The sequence below is a fragment of the Pelodiscus sinensis genome, chromosome 6 (genome assembly GCF_052426305.1).
Source record: "Pelodiscus sinensis isolate ZL-2025 chromosome 6, ASM5242630v1, whole genome shotgun sequence".
In the NCBI taxonomy this organism is placed as follows: Eukaryota; Metazoa; Chordata; order Testudines; family Trionychidae; genus Pelodiscus; species Pelodiscus sinensis.
The window spans coordinates 75,215,835-75,236,780 of record NC_143057.1 but is presented as its reverse complement, the minus strand read 5'-3'; the positions used below and the strand labels follow the sequence as shown (position 1 = coordinate 75,236,780).

Below are 20,946 nucleotides of genomic sequence, written 5' to 3'. Positions count from 1 at the left end.
GGTAGTTTGGACTAGGCTTCCTAGTCCGAACTACCGTTACTCCTCATGAAAGTGTGTAGCTGCGCGGCACGGAGTCCACACTAGCGGACATTTAAAAATGGCGGCACCCGGCGAGATGCAAATGAAGCCCGGGAAATTCAAATCCCGGGCTTCGTTTGCAACTCCGGTTGCCTACATTACCACCCTAGTTCGAACTAGGGTGATAGTGTAGACATATCCTTAAAGAGGTGTTGTCCAGTAACATATTGTCAAAATTGTGGGGATTTTTTTCACTATAAATACAGGTTAAACCACAGATATTGCTGGATCAGAAAGCCTCACCTGGCTAGGTTCGGGGGCTGGGTTGGCAGTTGAGAACACAGCCCTGACAGGGACTGTTGGTAGGGAGTGCAGTCCTGTCCAGGCCACAGGCAGTGGGGCCAGCACCTGAGAGCACAGGCCCAGCAGAGCACCATGGAGAGTGTAAGCTGCCTGGGCTGTCACAGTGGGGAGCACAGCCCCATGTGGGCTGGAGGCAGTGGGATCTGTCACCCTCACCACGATGGGGAGCACAGCCCTATCCCCAGGTTGGAATGCAGCCCTGGTAGGACTGGGAGCAGGGGATCAGCGGGGAGCTACGCCGATGGCTAGGAGGGGAGCCTTGACCTCCCCTGGTCTAGCAAACTCTGCGGTTTGTGACTGCTCAGGTCCCAAGAGTGCTGGACCAGAGAGATCCTCTGAACAATGTTCAGAGTTGTGCTATCAAACACAGCTACCTGCAAATTACCCTTAACTACATTATAACTTCTGTTAGTTAATTATTTATAACATGTTTATGTACATAGATTTAGAGTAAGAAGTTGTCTAAACAGTAGCACTTCTTATTCTTCAGAGAAATAGCTTTCATTTTTCAAATGAAAACATGCCTTTTTCACATCACAAATTCAGTAGATTTAACCTATTCTGCATTTTTATGTGAACGATTAGATCATTTTAGAGACTCTGTTAACAGAAGTATTTTATTTGTAGAGGTATTCACAGGAGCCACGTCTGAAACTTACTGAGATCTGATTCACTTTTTAACATGATTTTTTTTTCTTTCAGATTTTTGGTTTGGTTTTGTGGCTGAAGTAGGTTAAAAACAAACAATGGAAAATAAAAGTTCTAAGAATAATAGTGTCTCTGTTAAAGAGTCATGATGCGGTTGGGACAGGAAGCTTAGCCATTTGTTGTCTAAGCTAGGATGTCTGAGAACAGCATAGGAGAGTACACCTTACTGCACTGTAAGTGTAGCTTGTAACTCATCTATAAGCAAAGCTTGTGACTCACCTGATTATTTATTAGGCCAGGATACTACTCAGTTGACCCTTGGTGCACTTGGTGGGTGAAGTTTTGAGTCTGAGGTTGCAAACTTGTCCTACATGACATCCTTTTCACCAGTTAATGTAACAGCAGAGTAGAGGTCATGATTTTGTCTTGTGATCAGATTTTATAACAAAACAATTGCTTTTGGAGAAAGAGAGGTGAGTGATCATACTGTAAGTTAGGTTTATAAATACATTTTATGTGCTGTTTTGAGAAGATAAAAGATAACATAAGGGAATATGCAGGATATGTTGTTTAGAAGTTTTTCAACAGGACAGTGAAATGCAAATATATGGGATGCTTGTGACATCACAAAATTGTCTACTCACCATGGCTCTGAACTTTATATGGTGAGCAGGCAGGAAAACAGACAGGGTTCCATCTATGTAAAGTTCAAATCCATTGTAAACAGAATCATTTTAAGAAATGTTTCATTGTCGAGGCTTTCTACAAATGTGATGTAACGTGAGAGTCAAGAAATGACAAAAGATTACAAAATCAGTCAGACTTCTGGTGGTGAGTCAATGAGAGTTCTGTTATTGATTTCAAATGACCTAAATTTCACCTGAGAATGAATGTTAAATACATTTATCCCACAACACATTCCATTACTATTTAGTTTCTGAATTGTGTGGTAGATCATTCTGGGTTTCATCCATACTGAAAATGAATTTGCTGATTATTAAATTAATGTTGATTGGTTCCAATATGTATACATTTGTGTCTCTTACAGATTTCGTTTCTTGCCTCAGCCTACATAAGTCATGAGCTCTCAGAGGAAAGCTGTTCTGCCCTGGGATCTATTACACATTACCTGTACCTTTGCCAATTCAGCTGGATGCTCATTCAGGTTAGTATCTTCCTCTTTCACTCCCAAAATATCTGCTTAAGGGCAGTTGACACTTGTGCTGCATTTCTGTCATTTCTTAATGTATTTGTCATTGTAGTCCAGTGATACTGATGAGGCAAAGCAAGAACTTAAATAACCCCTACTAAACCTAGAGCGAAATAAATAAATAAATTTTCAAATCAGGATGGAGCTAGATTCTACTAAGTCCCATTAATATCATAGCATCTACAGGCATTGTGCACTAAATCTTTCCATATCACAGTTTGAAAATGTACTCCGTAGGAAGTACATTATCAAAACTGAAGAAGCTGCTTTTATGACAGTTATGGCTTTTCTAAATGCATCTCCTACACATTGTTTAAAAAATGTCTCTTCAAGTTGAAATTTTAGTTGCAAGTTATACTTTTCAAAAGAATCAATGTGATTTTTGTACTTCATATCCATGTAAAATGAAAAATCTTCTTAATTCAAGTTGACATGTAGGCTATGTCTACACTGGCCCCTTCTTCGGAAGGGGCATGCTAATTTTGAAAGTGGAAATAGGGAAATCCGCGGGGGATTTAAATATCCCCCGCGGGATTTAAATAAACATGGCTGCCGCTTTTTTTCCGGCTTTGAAGCGTCTAGACTTAGAAGTAGGAATAAGAGATCCTCCGGAATAGGGCTTTATTCCGGAGGATCGGGCCAGTCTAGACGCTTTTTTCCGGCTTTTCCCAAAGACGGAAAAAAAGCGGCGGCCATGTGTATTTAAATCCCGCAGGGGATATTTAAATCCCCCGCGGATTTCCCTATTCCCACTTTCAAAATTAGCATGCCCCTTCCAAAGAAGGGGCCAGTGTAGACGTAGCCGTATAGCGTAATGAAAAGCAGTTATAAAGCTAAAGTGCTGCGTCGGCTGTAGTAAAAAAGTAAACCTGTTCACAAACGTGTCCAGAATTCTGAGACAGAAGATGTTAATTCAGACATGATATAAGTGAGTAAAACACTCATGGAAATCACTAAACTAAATCTAGCAGTTGTGTAAAAATCTCTGATGTAAATTGGTCAAAGCAACTGTGAGAGAAATCAGAGGAGGTTCCATCATGTCCACCTTGCAGATGTGTATTTAACACCACATGCCTCTCTGCACATGTGTGTTTGCAGTATTGACAGGATTTAGGTGTGTCATTTTTATAGTACGCAATGGCATATTTACAGCCCATTCACTCTAATTGCTTTGCTTTACACGCTGACCATCATACAGGATTGGGGCCTATGTAAGGACAAAATTCAGCCAAGATAAATTATGCTGTAATTATGTGCAGCTTTCTCCTTAGTAACAGAAAGACACAAAAAAGTCTTCTCCACTTCCTTATGCTTTGTTAAGAAGCTAAAAGGGAATAAAACCAAAAGGCCCACAATCAGACTCTCTACCTTGGAAGCTTCAGGGGGTAGCTGAGTTAGTCTGTACAGAAAAAAACAAGAAATGGTCTGATAGCACTTTATAGACTAAGGAAACATGTAGATGGTATCATGAGCTTTCATGGGCATAGCCATGTTTTGTTAGTATATAAAGTGCTACCAGACCATTTCTTGTTTTTCTCTACCTTGGGTTTGGCCAAGCATTGTGTCTATTAGCCTTAAATGTTAGTAATTTTGAGGAAAAGAAATACATAGTCAACCAAAAATATAGAATCAGAATAATCTTTTTTTGACAGCTGTTGCAAACTGGGCAGAGAAGCACCTTCAGTAGCTAAAATGCAGTCTGGAAATCATCAAAATGTAACACCAAAACCAAATTCAAGGTTTAGCAGAGCTACATTCTTTCAACACTACTTGATAGTGCAGAATGACAAAGTACAACATACCCAAAGTGTTTTCATTGAATACAAGCTGCCTCAGAAAAATCTTCTGTATATTCTGGCCCACAACAATCTCAAACCAAAACCTATTTACACACTGCAGCAAAAAGTATATGAGCACAATCATTACCAGGAGGTGTTGGAGATACATTGCCCATGTCCTTTGTGTGGAAACTAATTCCATCACTAACATAGCAATAAGACGGACACCTGAAAGCAAGTAAAAAATGAGGGTTTCCAAAAACATTGCTAATTGCAGCAGAAGCTGAGCTGAAGAGCCTGGAGCACAGCTAGGGAACCAGAAATGGAGAGAAGTGGAAGAACTTTGTCAGTGCACTAAATTCCAGAAGGCATAATGGATACTAGTTAAACTGAAGTTAGCATGAAGGGTTTGTATTGTTCCTGCTATGAGTTAAGGCTGTAGTCTCTGGGGAAGAGTGAGCTGCTGCATTTCACTGTCTTGTGCAAAGTAGTGAAGTCATACATTCAGCTTATGTGGGCATGTTTCTGTCCCTTTCTGCCTATGTGCGAACGTTACATAACGAACATTACATAAATCCTACCAAATGAGAAATAGTGACACACCACTCTAAGACATCCCTAAGCAGTGTGTGGGATAAATTTTCACTACTCTAGCTTCTCATAGAAGCGTATATTTTTATGTGCATGTATTTTTGGAAGGGCATATGGCCCATGATATCTATCAGGTACATGATGGTAAATAGTTTAAGTTGCTTTTCTTTTCAGGAAACATGAATTAACTGTATAATAACTCACAAGTACAAGAGAGAATTGAAGTGTCTAGTGGCTGGTGCACAGACATACCTAATGAATGGAAATAACATTTCATTATATATTATAATTATACATTTCCAGTGAGTCATAGAATTACTACAAAGTTCCAAAAGGAAGTTATTAACTATCATTGTAATTATGTTTATCTAACTAAATTGTATATTTTATTTATTGCAGCATAAAATAATATATCTAAATAAAATAACAGTTTGGTTTAGAACATTCTGAGTAGCTGGATTCCTGCTCTATTTTTTGCAATTTTTGGGGGGGAAAAGGTACTTGATCTTATTTTGTAGGGTTTTAAATCTCCCTTCTAGATACTCTCTTGTATGCTTCCAGGGCAATCAGTCAGTCTTCCTCTCTCCATCTCCACTGCACTTCAAGACTGACACTTTTCAGCAAGTCTTAAAGGGACAGAACAGTAAATTTAATTCAAAAGTGCCATGAGAAATTTTAAAAATATTCACTGTATAATTAATTAATATCAGTAATGTGCTTTTCAATCCTTGATTAATGGTGGTACAGAAATGCAAATTAATATATAAGTCTCTATTCCTGCAAAAGGGATTTACTCACATTGTGTCCTGTTGAAGTCATGCTGATCACTTCTGAAACCCAATTAATTTGTAATATGTTATTTTGCGGGGGAGGAGGAAGAATACTAGATGTTAGTTCCAAGCACAGACACTCTTTACATCTCTGCCTTCATGCTGAAGTTTTTCAGCATGAAGTCTTCACCACATGTTGAGGAAAAATCAAATATATCCTAGAAATAACAAGTAATTGTTCTTCCCAGTACAATTCTGTGATGGATTTTTTTATGTTGTCTTCACTTAATGAATAAGATATACCAACCTTACTGTGCAGGAAGATTTTTTTTTAATTATATCCATCTATCATCTCACAATTCAGACATTTTTTAACATTTTGAAACATCTTAAATTTTTGCATGAACTAGTTACCACTATTAATATTTAGGGAAATGTAAAGGAAGACTTACCAAAACATATGTATTCAAATTCTCACATCTTAGAAAAGAACATACACTTACACTTTTCTATTCATTAAAATACTGATATGAATTGTTGAACTTGATGGACAGTATTCCAGGCTGATTGTGCTAATAATTCACAATTGTTTAATGAAGCTACACCAATTTACACCAACTAAGGATCTAGCCCATAATTTATATTTGTGTAGCTACAATTTGAAAACATTAGAAATACAGGATGGATGGGTCAGATGTTCATATTTAAATGGTTATTTTCCCCCAAAATATTGAAATTGCAAAGCAAACAGCCTCAGGCTTCAATACTGGCCTAGGAACAGAATTGTAGGTAAAGTAGGTGAGGATTCTGATCCAATACACACTTCAATGGCTTTTGTTCATAGGGCTTCTCAGGAGCTCGTAGGAGAATATAAAGATGTCTCAGGGTGGTGGAAACATAATCGGCCCTTCCCTAGGGTTGATGTTCATTTGAGTGCAAAGGAATGAGGTAGAGTGGCAAGTGCAAATTACCTCCTCCACAGACCTGAGGATGAACTCTGTGCAGCTTGAAAGCTCATCTCTCTCACCGACAGAAGTTGATAAAAAAAATTTGTATCTCTAACCTGTTTCATAAATCAATGTGGGAGAATTTGGCCACTTGTTCTGAGTCATATAGCTACCTAACAGACAGATGTTTTAAGCTATACTAGTACACTCTGCCACGAGGCACTGACACCCACTAGCATGGCCAAAAATCTACGTATTAAAAACCAACCTATGTTGGGTGCCATGTTCTTTGGTATGGCACTGTGAACGGCAATGAGCATACGTTGGATGTCCTGTTCTGTACAGTACTGTTTGTTCCAGGGCACTCAGATTATGGCAAATCCTCGGTAGCAGTTCCTGTATATGACAGGCACATATAAGTAAAAGTATGCCTGTTCACACATTACCATAAGAAATCCTCTTCAAAATAATGTGGTTTAAGCTGCCTCTTTGGTAACTTAGTTGTACGCTTTTAAAACTGTTTTAAAATGTTGTAACTCTCATCTGTATTAACTAAATAACAGCCAGTTCCTATATGTGATATTCAAGGCCTTGATTCTGATCACATTCAACCGATGCACATCTGGAGAAATTCCTCAAAATGCAGTTGCAGTGGAGTAAAACTAGTGGGAGCAAGAAGAGTGTCAAGTCCCAAGTAATTGTGTCTCTTCCTTCCCCCCCCCCTTTTCTAGCATATTTGTGTCTGATTTTATGTGCATAAATCCACTTGCAGTCTCATTAAGGTCTCAATTCAGGCCTAAGGTTCCCTTACATGAATCCCTCCAAATAAGCATCAAAACCATTCCAAGAGAGGGGAGCAGAGGGAAATAAAAGTTATGTGTACTGAAACTAGCAAGTCCTTTACCTAATGCCTCCTTCCTGATAAGCTATACCTACTGATCATATGTAGCCCCATTTTAAAAATCCATACATAAAATGTCTTGCATTTTGCAAGTTAGCTTCATGAAATTTATTGTTTCATTTCAAAAGGAACCTTCAGTAAATTTAGTATTGTTTCATTAAGATTTTCCATTAATACATAATTGTTTTGTTTTGCACCTCAGAACATCCTCAGCTTGTGCATTAGTTTTTCCACTTGAGTGGCTGAGAAATGGACTATACTGCAGGACTGGTTACAGTTCCAACATAGCAACAGGAAAAGATTTGCTAAAATTAGCTCTACTATTTGTACTTCATTGATTTAATTTTGGCACACCAAAAAGAGTTGAAGGCAAGAAGCTTATACTTATCAAGATAAAAATGTCACTTCACAGTACATGGTGAATTGGCCAATCTCTCTTAAAACTTTGCAAAGACCATTGGACTAGTGTCATCCATGTGATAAATGAGATAAGATGAGATATGATGACTAAACAAATACAGCAACAAAGGGCAAGGGCATATGTTTAGGACTTCTTAGAAAACAATCTGATTTGCGTGACTGAGAACAATTAAGCTAATAGTCAGAATTAACAGGATCAGTGATCCCTAACTAAATATAATAGCATAAATCGGTTCAGTGGTTCCACTGTCAGAGTACATGGACTGAAGCATGGTTTAGGTGAGACCAGAAGATCACACAATTTGAAGATTTCTGCAGAAAAGTTCTCTATTATTGTTTGTTCTTTTAACTTTATGGAAGAAAGAAGTCCCTCTGTTCTTTAAGAACAAGGAATCTTCCTTTGCATAAGATGAAAAAGAGAAGGTTCTAGTATAGTGATTGACTGCAATAAAATGAGAGGGAAAGGGTTGGTATAAAAGCCTATCAATTAATAGAAAAAAAATCTTTGACAAATATTCTTTCAAATTCAGGGACTTAGCATTTTCTTTTGGTGAATATTTGACAACTGAATACACAAGCAATAATTCTTCCTGCGTTCTTTAATTATATAAATCACATGATTTTTGTTCTGTTCCCTGATTGCATAAAATATTATGTGATTAAATTTCAGTTATGCACTTAAAATTTGTTCTTCTTTGATTAGATATGTAAGGGAACAATGCCAAATAACTAACCAACAAAACTTACATAACTTAACCCTCTCAGCACAAATTGAATAGTTAATAGTAAAATTTACAGTTTGCCCCTGAAAACCAAGAATTTGGCTGAAAAAACTCACAAATATTTTATCCATTTGGTAATTTTGTAGTCTCTTAACAGATAATCTATGAACAAAAAAAGGGCTAATATTATTGTATGTATTATTTGCCAAACTTTAGTTAGTATTATCTATTTGAGATGAAGCAAAGAAATAGATTACCACATGTACAACACAGAAGACTATCTATACAGCTGCTATGAGGATTTATTATTAGAGAGTAATAACTTGGTATGCACACATACACAGTGTAATGCAGGAGGTTCTGGGAGCACTTCTGAGAGCATCAGTTCAGGGGAAAATGTTTGGATACAGGGCTACTTACAGTCCTCTCTATAAGGCACACCAAACCACTCACAAACAGCACTTCTATTCACCAAACTGGCTAGCAAGAATTCCCTAGACTTTCCATTTCTCCAGTGCCCATCAGTACCACTTCTTATACAGATGAGAGATCATGAAAACCAATGTCAGCATATGAAAAGTTGGTTCTGATCCCAAAGGACAAGCCACATTCCCAGGTCAATTTATTATACCTCAACAGCATACTGTTAGCTAATCCTTTAGAATCTAAAATCTAAAGGTTTTTATTCATAGAAAGAAGAGAGAGAGAAAGTTAAAATTGTTAAAGGAATAAAATTACATACATCAACTGCAAAGTTGTTGGTGCAGGCTTGTAGCAGAGGTCTGCTGATTTAAATCAAGTCTCTGGAATGCATCCGCTGTAAGGATGGGTCATCAGTCTTTTATTCAAACTTCAGTCTATAGCAAAGATCCTCCAGAGGTGAGAAGCCATATTGAAGGCAAATTGGAGGAACATCCAGGGCCCTTTTATATCCTTAGCCATGTGGAAGCTGTTCTCTGTGGAAAAATGTAGTTACAAAATAGTTTGTCACATGAGCAAGTCACCTGTCCATGCATGACTGAATTCTCTACAAGAAGAAGCCATTGCTCCTATGCTGGTATGAATGTTCACAGAGGAGCTCATCAGATGTGAATTGGCATCTCCCAAGGCCCATTGTGAGTCAAGTATGTAGGGCTGCCAGGTGTCCAGTTTTCATCCGGACAGTCCGTTATTTCTGGCCCCTGTCCGGTTTAAAAAAAACCCAGAAAATACCGGACATGTAAAATGTCCGGTATTTTCTGTGTCTCTTGGACGGAAGGCCAGCGGGGATATTCTTCTCCTGCTGCGTCTGTTGGGGGCGGGAGGAACGAGGAGCGTGGGGATTCTTAAAGGCACAGCTCAACAACTTTTGTCTCCTGTTGTTTGGGTTTTTTTGCTCAACCAAGTTTTTTTTCCTGCTATGTTCATTTTTGGTGAAAGCATCAGGCAAGCCTATTCACTGGACTTGTAGCATATGAATAGTATAAATAGATAAAGAGTGAATCATAAGCTTTTTATAGATACCTCACTTTGCCCACTTTGTACAAGATTTGTTGCAACTAACTGTGGTTGCAATAATGACCTGTGTGGTCATAGTTTAATCTGATAAGGTGTCACAATGTAAACTTGTCTGTGAAGAAGTATAAGCTAATTGAATTTTGTTAATTACTGCATTTGTAGGCAGTTAGCAATTTTGTTTTTTCCTTTGGTATAACCAATTTAAAACTGAAGTGAGGACATGTTCTTAAATGCTTTAGGTCTTGTTTCAGCAAAGCACTTAAACTTATGCATTTAGACTGCCTGTGTATTTAATTAGGTGAGTGCTTAAATATCTTGCGAAATCAGGGCCTTGCAAAAGGGTGTGTCTACATGAAGAAACAAGACTGGAATACTTAGTGTGGAATATCTATTCTTGTAAAACTATTCTGGACCAACTCCTTATGTGGATTCTTTTATTCTTCACTAAGGGATGTAATAAATACCCTGGGCTGGCCTCTGCCAGCTGACTTGGGCTCCTGGAGCTAGGCCTGAAGGTCTGTTCCATTGCTGTATAGACTTCTGGGTGCAACTGCAGCCTGAGTTCTGGGACTCTTCCAGCTTCCAGGGTCCTAAAGCCCAGACTCTAGCTCAAGTCAGTTGTCATGGGCCAGCCACTGTGTCTAATTGCTGCACAAAAGCACTCTTACTAAATGAAAAGAGTCTCACCATGAGGAATGAGAGAGTGAGATGATAGCTATTTAATTGCACACTTTGTCTATTTTGCACTGTGAATGTAAAACAAAATGATTGGCATTGGAAAATATCTTCCACGCTATTGTACTTTGGCATGCTGTAAAATTCTAGCAGTTAGTTTGAAGTGTTTTCTGTCTTATTTTAGCTGTATTCTGAGGAGACCTCTAGTATTCTACTCGGTCATTTTAGGTCAGAGAGATTTTGTATGTTCCTAGATTTTGTTTGATAATCAGCTGAACTTAAAAAAACACACCCTACACTAGTTACTTTAAAGCAGAGAAGGGGAACCTTCAGCCCCTGGTGGGCTGCAAGATGGTTTGTTTACTGAGAGTCTGCAGGCATAGAGCCCTGCAGCTCCAGTTGACATGGTTCAACATTCCCGGCCAATGAGAACTGTGGGAAGTGGTAGCCTGGCCTCCAGGTTCCCCACCCCTGTTTTAAAAACTGATGTGAACATGTGCTTCAGTTTGCTTATGTATTTGCATTCTGTTTCTCAACTATCTATGCTCATTGCATTCCTTTTTTTTTCTTTTTTGAGTTTTCCTCCCATGAGTTCTCCTCAATAGTTCATTCGCCCAGAATCCTTTTGGATTTCTGCCTAGATGTATGTGGATTTCACCAGTCCCATTAACAGCTGGAAGAGAGTAGTCAAAGATTTTCTTTCTCAGACAGTAAAAATTCATCTTCACTGTGTTTGATGAAGATGCAGAAGTAAGGGGATTCTGATCACAAACACCAAGCAAACTTACCATGCCCCAGATTACCCCAACATGTGAATAAGCCAAAGGAGAGCTACACTCAGTGAGATTCTCCTCATGGAGTTTCCTCCCAGTTCATCTGAAAAGTGAATGGGCCAGGTTAACTCTTTACGACCAAAGAAAAATTATTCAGTCCTCAGGCCACTTTGCAGATATCAAGATTCTTTTAGAATCCAGAATAATCAATGCATAGAACATGTCTGTGTTTTGTTTCATGGAACTCTTTGTGTAATCTGTGCAGTTCCTATTATCTGAATTTCTTCATTGTCAACAAGTATATTATATTAAAATACAATATGAATGACACTTCCTTGTCAAAATCATAAGCAGAATTGTAGAAGAAGCTTGCAACCTATACTGTACAAAGGTATTAATAAACAGCTCAGTTTATAGGATATTCAGAAGAGAGCAGATATTGCAAAATTGTATGTCACTGTTCTAGGTGAGTCTGTAGAAACTCAGGAAAACCAGTTTTTTTCAGAGTGGAAACTGAAATTGTGTTGGGCTAATTTGCGTGTAACCCCTTCTGGAAGGCTAATCTCAGGCTTAACTGAACCACAAAAGTAACTCTACTTCCTGGACAACAAATTTCTTCTGGTTATGGGGGGATGGGGAGAAAGGAAATAAACATGGATATTGGTGAAAATATAAATACACATTCAAAAGGGTATATAGTATACCATTCTGAATGTTTGTTCTATTTGGTGAAATGGTTAACTATTCCCTAAAATCTGTTGATTTAATGATTTCTGTTATTCCTTAGGCTGTTAATTTCTGGTATGTCCTGGTGATGAATGATGAACACACACAGCGGCGCTATCTGCTTTTCTGCCTTTTGAGTTGGGGACTTCCAGCTTTTGTTGTGATTCTGCTGTTAATTATCTTGAGAGGAGTCTATCATCAGAGCATGGTGCAGATATATGGCCTGGTCTACAGTGATCTGTAAGTTTTTCTTCAAGAAAATATCAACTGGTGACTGGACATTACATATATTTTCTTTATATATAGATGTACTCCCAGAATTACAAACATACGAGTTATTAACACCCAGACATCTGAACGCTCATCTCAGCCTCCAATCACCCCTACCTCTCTGTGGGGTCAGCACCAGCTTCAGCAGCCCTCATCCCCTCCCCATCCCATCCCATCCCCTGGCTGGCTTGAAACCACTGATTCTTTCCAGCTGCACTGGAGTTCTCCAGCCCACACTAATGCCACTCAGCACCTGTTGTGGTTGGGACTACGGCTCCAGGAGTTGGCATAGAGCCTTCAGAGTGGGATTGGCCAAGGGATCCCCAGAGATCCCCTTCACAATCTACATCTACTTCCTTGTGCTCCTGTACTTTTCTTATTTCTTAGTCAATTGTATTGTTTTTTTGTTTTGTTCAATTGCTAATATTGCAGCAGTATTATTTAGTATTTTTCATTGCAAATATACTGTATATCAGCCACATTCTGGGTTAATAAGCTTTTGATACCTTTAACCTAACCCGGGAGCCTCTCCACCATTTATAACATTATGTTCCGAGTTCCAAACAACTGACTTAAAAATAAATTTTTGGAACACAAATCGTTTGTAAATTGGGGGCTTCCTAGATATCGCCTCTCAGAACATTATGAGTAAATACATTAGGCACTTACATGTCTATGATGTTCCCTCATTAGCCGAGCTTCTGCAGTTCCCCTGAAGGGTATGGTGGTGATAAATGTCTACTGGGCAGAAGAAGAGGGGCTCTGCACACTTCACTTTCACTTTTAAAATATTTTTCTCCCTCAGATTAGTAACACTGTTCCTCCTCAGAGGGTGAATGATCATAGCCAGGGCATCAAATCTATTTTCTAAAGTGTCTGTATTTGTGAGTCTGGAATAAGTATTCTAAACTCTGAGATATTTTCAGTTTGAGCACAGTTATGGACACTAAAATAATACAGCCTATCTCAGAACTGTATTTAATCTCAGTAAAATTATCTTAATTAAAACAATACCTCAAAATGTCTGTCTCCCAAAGGTGATGCCAGAAGGATGAAACATTATTTTTTCAAAGCCAAGCTATTTTTTTTTTTAGTAAACTGCTTCAGGATATGAATTTATTCTGGAATACCAGGCCCGCCCCAGATACTTACTCATCACATGCCATAAATGAATGCTTATTGCACAGGAAGGCATAAATACACAGCTTCCTCTTAGAATACTACCAGGAATATGCTAGTTTCTCTGTTCTGCTGTAACTCACCACAATTCTTGGTACAATATCTGATGTACACATGCCATTTCTTGACATACGATTGATAATGCCTTTCAGTAGACTCTTCATGTACAGTTCTGAGGTTAGATCAGAGGAGCAAAACACAAGAGCATATCCATCTTCTGTATAAGAGACAGATACTAACTGTACAGTGTGTTCCATTTAGTTGCAAAGCATCAAAATGCATAGACTGGTTGCAGGAGGGATGATAAAATTGCCAGGCCTCTAAGCCAGCACTAAGCACCACCCAGACTTCACTGTACCCCTACCCAGTCAGCCCTTAGCACGACCCGGGCTCTGGTGGTGATATAAAGAGGTTCTGGCCACCACCACTGCAGAATTACTGGGCATCCTTTGCCTCCTCTATCTGCAGGCCTTGTTAGTTGGAAATATAACCATTCTTAATAACAAGATGTTACTACAGGTTGCGCATCTGAAAACAGGCACTTAGGTCCAGCAACATCTGTGGTCCAGCAGGACTATGGATGCTCCTGGACCAGAGAGCCAGGAGCCTAAAAGTAGGCGGGCCAGCACAGCAGCTGGGCCTGGAGGCAGCAGAGCTAGAGGAGCCCCAAAGCAGTGCTGGGGCCGGGGACTAGAGAACCATGTCAGTCCTCAGCAGCACAGAGCCAGGAACTGGGGATTCCCAAGTGCCAGCAGCAGTATGGAGCTGGGGGCTGGGGAACCCCAGGCACCCATGGCAGCATGGGGCCAACTGTAGAAGGCCAGCTACCCATGACATGGGATTGGGGGCCAGGGAATCTCGGTCACCTGTGGCAGCGCAGGGCTGGGGAAATCTGGCAGCATATGGCAGCCTGCGGTTGTGGCCTGTGGCAGCAGAGTGGACAGCCTGGCTGGGGAGAGGAGCCCAGAGGCAGGGGGCTGGCTGATTCATGCTTGTGGCAGGGGACAATTCCTCTGATCCAGCAAATTCTGTCATTTGGGACTGGTCAGTCTCCAACAGGTCCTGGACCAGGTAGGTCCAACCTGTAGAGGAAATGATGGTGAAGATGTTCTGCAAGTATTAGTCAGACTTGAAACATAAATTTGCTTGGAGCATATGCATACTTGTTTTGTTTTCTTTGCCTATAAACATCCACCGGAGTAAGTTTTACCTACATAGATGCTTCCAGAAAATGATTTTGAAAAGCATGTATTCTGTAATGGGATAATACATTCTTTGTATAGCAAACTAACAGATCTCCCAGAAATCTACTGCCAGAATACAAGACACGTAGCAATTAAATGAGCCAAAAAAGGTTCTTGTTCTAGCCTTCACAAGTGGAGACTGCACATATAGATGAAATGACAATGTGCAAATCTTTATGAAGAAAAGTAAGGTCATAAAAGGCTAAAGCCCTTACATATGACATAATGAGATAATTATTACCCTGAGATTTCTTAAGGAGCCTGTTTTTATTTTTCTGAGGTAGAAAATACGTAATTGTCTGAAAACCCTAGAAGCTCACTGAGCCAGGTAGATCTGAAGGTAGCAATATTAGGCTAACATGCTAAGCCTAACATGACTATGAGGAGTATTCTGGTATAACCGATGTTAGTGTTATGGAGGTATATCTGAGATTATAAATACTGTGCTTGTTAAATATTACAATCATAAATTATTTTAAAGGTTGTTATTACTTTGTATAAAGAAATTTCTCAAGGACAGAAAGAAGGATGGGGGCTGGGATGATAGATGTAATTTAATTTGTTTACTTTGAACCAGAATATAGAAGAAGAGAAAATAATGATATTTCAAAAGTCAGGGTCATTGTATAATAACTCCAACAACAGTGACAGAAATACAATATGTCTCCTGTGCTCTGCTCAAATAAGCTAATTTCCCATGAGGGCTGCAAGATTGGTTAAAATAATAAAAGTAACAGAGCCTGTATCTTAGCTCTCTCCTAAGTGCTCACCTCTTCAAGATCCTCAACTCTAAACAGAACGGGGTGACTGCAAAGACTAAAGAGCACCATTATTCTTAAAAAGAGTGCCACTGGCATGATTAATGTTGATTAATAAACAGTTGAGTGATTACGTAGAGGGAACCTAAGTTAAATGCCCAGATATTAATATATGGACATTGTAATTCATATGAGATAATAGGAGAGTGGCCACTTTGTATTACAATCTACACACATGCACAAATATATATATTAAATGACACTCTGCCACACATATAGTAACAGACTACTGTTTTTTGATATGGTAAACTATTTTATGCAGAAAGTGGCTATGGCTGTGACGGTTCCCCGTGCTTTATGAAAATTGGCTTCTGAATATAAATATGCATGCAGGTGTTTTAGACAAAATACCTCATGTAACCGATCATTTTTAACATTACAATCTGCTGGGTCTGTGCATCCTATTTTGGTGCATTTATCATTCTTGTATGTGAAGGAGAAATATAAAGTGTAAGTCTGCTTATAGTTTTAATTGTGCTAATGAGAACCATTACCAATGCCTCATAACTAAGTTGGTGATCAGCTCAAGGACACGTAAACAGCTTTCTTTGTCCTTTATGTCCAGAAAGACATGTGACCATACCACATGTTGTGAGTTCCATTTTGACCCTGGTATTTTTTCCATGAAAAGAGAGGATGTAAAACAAAGGGCTCCTGCCTTGGAGGAAAGACTTTTTAAGCAATCGGAAGCAATACTCTTTTTATTTTTGGATGGGTTTTAAAAATGCTTGGCTCACTCTAAGAGGAAGGAAAGAACTACTGAGGGCTGGAGACCCAAGTCAGAGTAAAAGTAAAGGTGTCACTGACCAGAAGTTTATGCCTGAAATATGAATAGCTCTGTAGGGTCATCAGAATCTGCTTGCACTACATTTCTTAGAGAATTAGAACTAGCTATGAATTTTCTTTTTATTTTAATTTAATAATTTACTTTGATCTATTTTTACTTGCAACCACTTAAATTCTATAGTTTGTATTTAATGAAAACACTTTTGTTTGCTATCAGGCCGAGTGTAAATAATTCTTACCTGGGGGGAGCAACCACTGTGCACATCTCTTTCATTAAAAAAGGAGCTTACCTGGTAAGCTTTTACTGTGGAGTGGTTTGGTTCTATTTGGGGGTTGGTTTCATGGTTGCTGAGCCCTAGAACTGTGTCCAACCAGAGCTGAAGTAGTTCAGTGTCTGTATTGCTCTGCAGGGGGACAGTTACTCCAATTTTGTGCCTTATCTGGGGGAAGACTGAGGCTCTGGTCCAGCAGAACAGGCTGGTGGGGAGTCACAGAGAGCAGGAAGGCAGGTGTCAGTAGCACGACTGGCACATCAGAGAAGAATCCCAAGTGAACTTCTATGACTGCACCATGTCACAGTGGCAAAAGGATCTTTTTTCTGTGTATTTGATCTCCTGGATCAGATGTTCACTATTGCAATATTGAATTTTCCCCATGGATAACAAAAGAGAAGCAGATGGCTACATGCTTAATGGTTTGCCATTGTACACCATAGTATAAGTAAATATGATATACTCTCTATTTTTAAACGGGTACATGTAGAATCCTAGAATTGGAAGGGACCTTGAGAGGTCATAGAAGACCTCACAGACAGGACCAAGCACTGTCTAGATCATTCCTGACAGGTGTCTGTCTAACCTGCTCTTAAATATTTCCAGTGATGGAGATTCCACAACCCCCCTTGGCAATTTTCACCAGTATTTAACAATTCTGACTGTTGGGAAGATTTTCGTAATGTCTAACCTAAACCTCCCTTGCTGCAATTTAAGCCCATTGCTTCTGGTCCTATCCTCAGAAGCCAAGAAGAGCAATTTTTCTCCCTCCTCATTGTAACATCCTTTTAGATACCTGAAAACTGCTATCATGTCCCCTCTCAGTCTTCTCCTTTTCAAACTAAACAAGCCCAATTATTTTGGTCTTCCCACATAGGTCATGTTTTCTAGACCTTTAATCATTTTTGTTGCTCTTCTCTGGGCCTTCTCCAGTTTCTCCACATCTTTCTTGAAATGTGGGGCCCAGAACCAGACACAATACTCCAACTGAAGCCTAATCAATACAGAGTAGAGCAGAAGAATGACTTATGATGTCTTGCTCACAACACTCCTGTTAATGCATCCCAGAATCATGTTTGCTATTTTTGTAACAGTGCCACACTGTTGACTCATATTTAGCTTGTGGTCCACTATCCTAAACCCCTTTCTGCAGTACTCCTTTCTAGACAGTCACCTCCCATTCTTATGTGTGAAACTGCTTGTTTCTGTCTAAGTGGAGTACTTTGCATTCATCCTTATTAAATTTCATCCTGTTTACCTCAGATCATTTCTCTGGTTTGTCCAGATAATTTTTAATTTTGACCCTATCCTCCAAAGCAGTTGCAACCCCTCCCAACTTAGTATAATCTAATAACCTTACTCTCTCTCTGCCATCATCTATTCTAAAGCATTGATGAAGATATTGAAAAAAACCGGTTCCAAGACCCCTGTGGAACTCCACTTATTATGCCCTTCCAGCATGATTGTGAGCCATTAATAACTACTCTCTGGTACTTGTCAGGAGGTAGAGGGAGGATTTAACAGCTAGCGAGATCATTGTGATAGGGTCTTGTTGATGAATTTGGAAGGGAGATTGGTCAAGTAAAAGAAAGGTGGATGGTAGTTGAAGACTGGAAAAGGTTTGTTTACTGGCATGTGTCAAATTGAAAGCATACATCTGTGGGGCAGTACTGTAGGTCACAAAGAAGGGGTTCAGGTAGTGGAAAAGCATATTATCTTAGCTTAGAGGGTACAAAACCTGTGAAAAGATGGGGGAGGGTTCATTACCTAGTAGTAAGTGAGGGAAGCAGAGCCATCCCATACATAGGATGAATCAAGGCAGCTGCCCCAGGCACCATGTTTTTGGGGCCTCATGGCAGCTGCCCCAACCATCCTACTAATGGGAAGGACCTGGGGGATGATAGCGTCCCGAAATGTGATAGGAGGAAGGCCCCCTCCTACAATCACTAGAGCATTGGGAGCCAGAGTGGTCCAGCAGCCTACCCTATTGCATGTGGCTTCTCAGCAGTGGCAGGAAGCAGAACATCCCAGATCCAGGAAGCAGGGGTGGGGTGGTTGCCCCAATCACCATACCTGGGGTACTGTGTGTGTGGTGGGGGGGAGGGATGCCCCAGGCCCCGCACCCCTCTTGGAATGGCCCTGTTGGCAAGTGATATTGTTTGGATCTCCCCTTCCAAAAATAAATATCTAACAAGTATTACTTCTGAAACTTCTTATTTTCATTTGAAAAAAGTCAGGTCCAAATGATCACAACTGCAGCTGTGCAAATTTGTCTATGTAGTAACCAGAGTTCTGATCAGGCCCCTGAAATCTGTGTGTAGTAGTGTCATAGAAATAGACTCATAGAAGTGTTGGGCTGCAAGGGACCTCAAGATGTTATCTAGTCCTTCTCCAGGTTCTGAGACCACAACAAGTGTACCCAAAGCAGTCTTAAAAGATGGGATAACTTATTCTTAAAAATCTCCAATAACAGAGACTCCATAGCCTTTATTTGAAGTTTATTCCAAAACATTAATTCAAATATAGTTAAATTTTCCTGTCGTCTATCCTAAATCTCTCTTTTTTTCAGATCAAACCTATTACAGTAAACTTCTGATAATCCGTCACCTTTAGGACCCAGGGGGTGCCGGATTATCAGATATGACGGACTCTTTCATGGTATCATCAGATCTTAGTGCTCCTTTTATGCTAAGTGGAGGACCTATTCTTTCCTTTGTCTTCTCTTTCTCCTAAACAACTTATAAACTTATTGTCATTTATGTCCCTCACAAGGGGACATTTTGTACTTTAGCCTTTCTGATTTTGTCTGTAGATGGTTTAGCTATTCTTTCCTACCCCTCCTTAGCAACCCATGTTTCCAGTTTTTGCAGGATTCCATTTTCATTTTCAGGTCATTATATAGTTCCATATTGAGCCATATTGTCCTAAAACTGTTCTTTCCACCTTTACTGTGCATAGGGATAGTTTGTTGTTGCACCTTTAATATTATCTCTGCTGGAAACTGCCAGCTGTCCTCAACTCCTTGTCAACTTAGATTTTTTTTTCCCCTAGGGAATATCACTTGCTAGTCTTCCGAGTTTGTTATAGTTTATTTTTTTGAAGTCCATTGTCCTTACTCGATTGACCTCATTTCTTTTTAAGATCACTTACACCCAAATTGCCTTTCACCTTCAGAATCATTACCAGTTCTTCCTTGTTAGTTTTCAATGTGAAGATATTTTCTTCTGATGCAGGGTCATCTGTCTCCAGATTTCTGTCAAGCCATCTAGCTTCTTTGCTTTTGCATGTCCTTGGCAGAGAAATACTAACTCTAGGCTTGAGAATGTTTCCAATTTTTTTTGTTTCAATTTCTAATATATATTTTAAGAGTCTGCCCTTTCCATTTATGTCCTAAAAAGAAAAGGTGATCCAGGAATTGGGATACTAGCTGGTGATTTGGGACAACTGAGTTCGGTTTCTGTCTCTGCCACAGAATTTATGCATGCTCTTTAGCAACAATTATAGTGCCTGATTTTCAAAAGTTTTTAGATATATGAGAATGCAAAGTCACCTACTGGAATTTTCAAGTGTCTACAGGCACCTAACTCTAATTGAATCTATTGACACATTTTTTGGTGTACCTCCAAAATTATATAATTCCAATTAACAATGTTTATGACATCAGAAGCAAGAAACTAAATAGGAAGACCCTTCAGAAAAATGCAATATAAATAGATTTCAGAAGGGTAGCTGTGTTAGACTGTTTCAGGAAAAACAACAACGAGTCTGGTGGCACTTTAAAAACTAACAAATTTATTAAAGTGCCACAGGATTCCTTGTTGTTTTTGTAAGGAGACATGCAAAATTATGTATGGAGGAGGAGATGCCTAGAGAATAAGCAAGCTAGAGAATTTATTCTGACTCTCTGCATCCATACCTCACCAGTTTCATCCCAAATATACTAGTGGTTATTCCAAGGAATAAAGTCAGATGTGCTTACTTAATGTTTATGTTTAGAGGGTTTATGTCACAGGATTTTACTAGCTGCCAGCGACTCTGTTTGAAAACCACGACAGGTACAGTTATAAAACCACAAACTGCCATATGACTTGGGACTGGAAACTAATCAGTCATTTATATAGGAAGTTCTGTTTTGGCACTCTGACTGAAAAAGGAAATAACCAAAAACCTAAGTAGTTCATCAAAAAGAGTTCAGTCAGTACCTCAGACAAGGCAACCAAGAGTGAAGCAAGTAAATAAAGCTTACTTGTCATGCTGTTCCTCAACAATAAACTTCCCCAATAATTTCTTATAGTAAAACATAAAACCCAAAGTGTCCCACCCTCCCCCTTCTGCATG

General features: G+C 39.3%; 1 protein-coding gene across 1 annotated transcript in view; it reads left to right on the top strand.

The window, feature by feature from the left end:
* ADGRV1 (adhesion G protein-coupled receptor V1) overlaps positions 1–20,946 on the top strand; it is a 393,877-nt gene that overhangs the window by 278,449 nt on the left and 94,482 nt on the right. The window contains exons 85-86 of the mRNA XM_089779321.1: positions 2,078–2,194; positions 12,101–12,279. Of these exons, the coding sequence (XP_089635447.1) occupies positions 2,078–2,194; positions 12,101–12,279 (296 nt within the window). The remainder of the gene's footprint in view (positions 1–2,077; positions 2,195–12,100; positions 12,280–20,946) is intronic.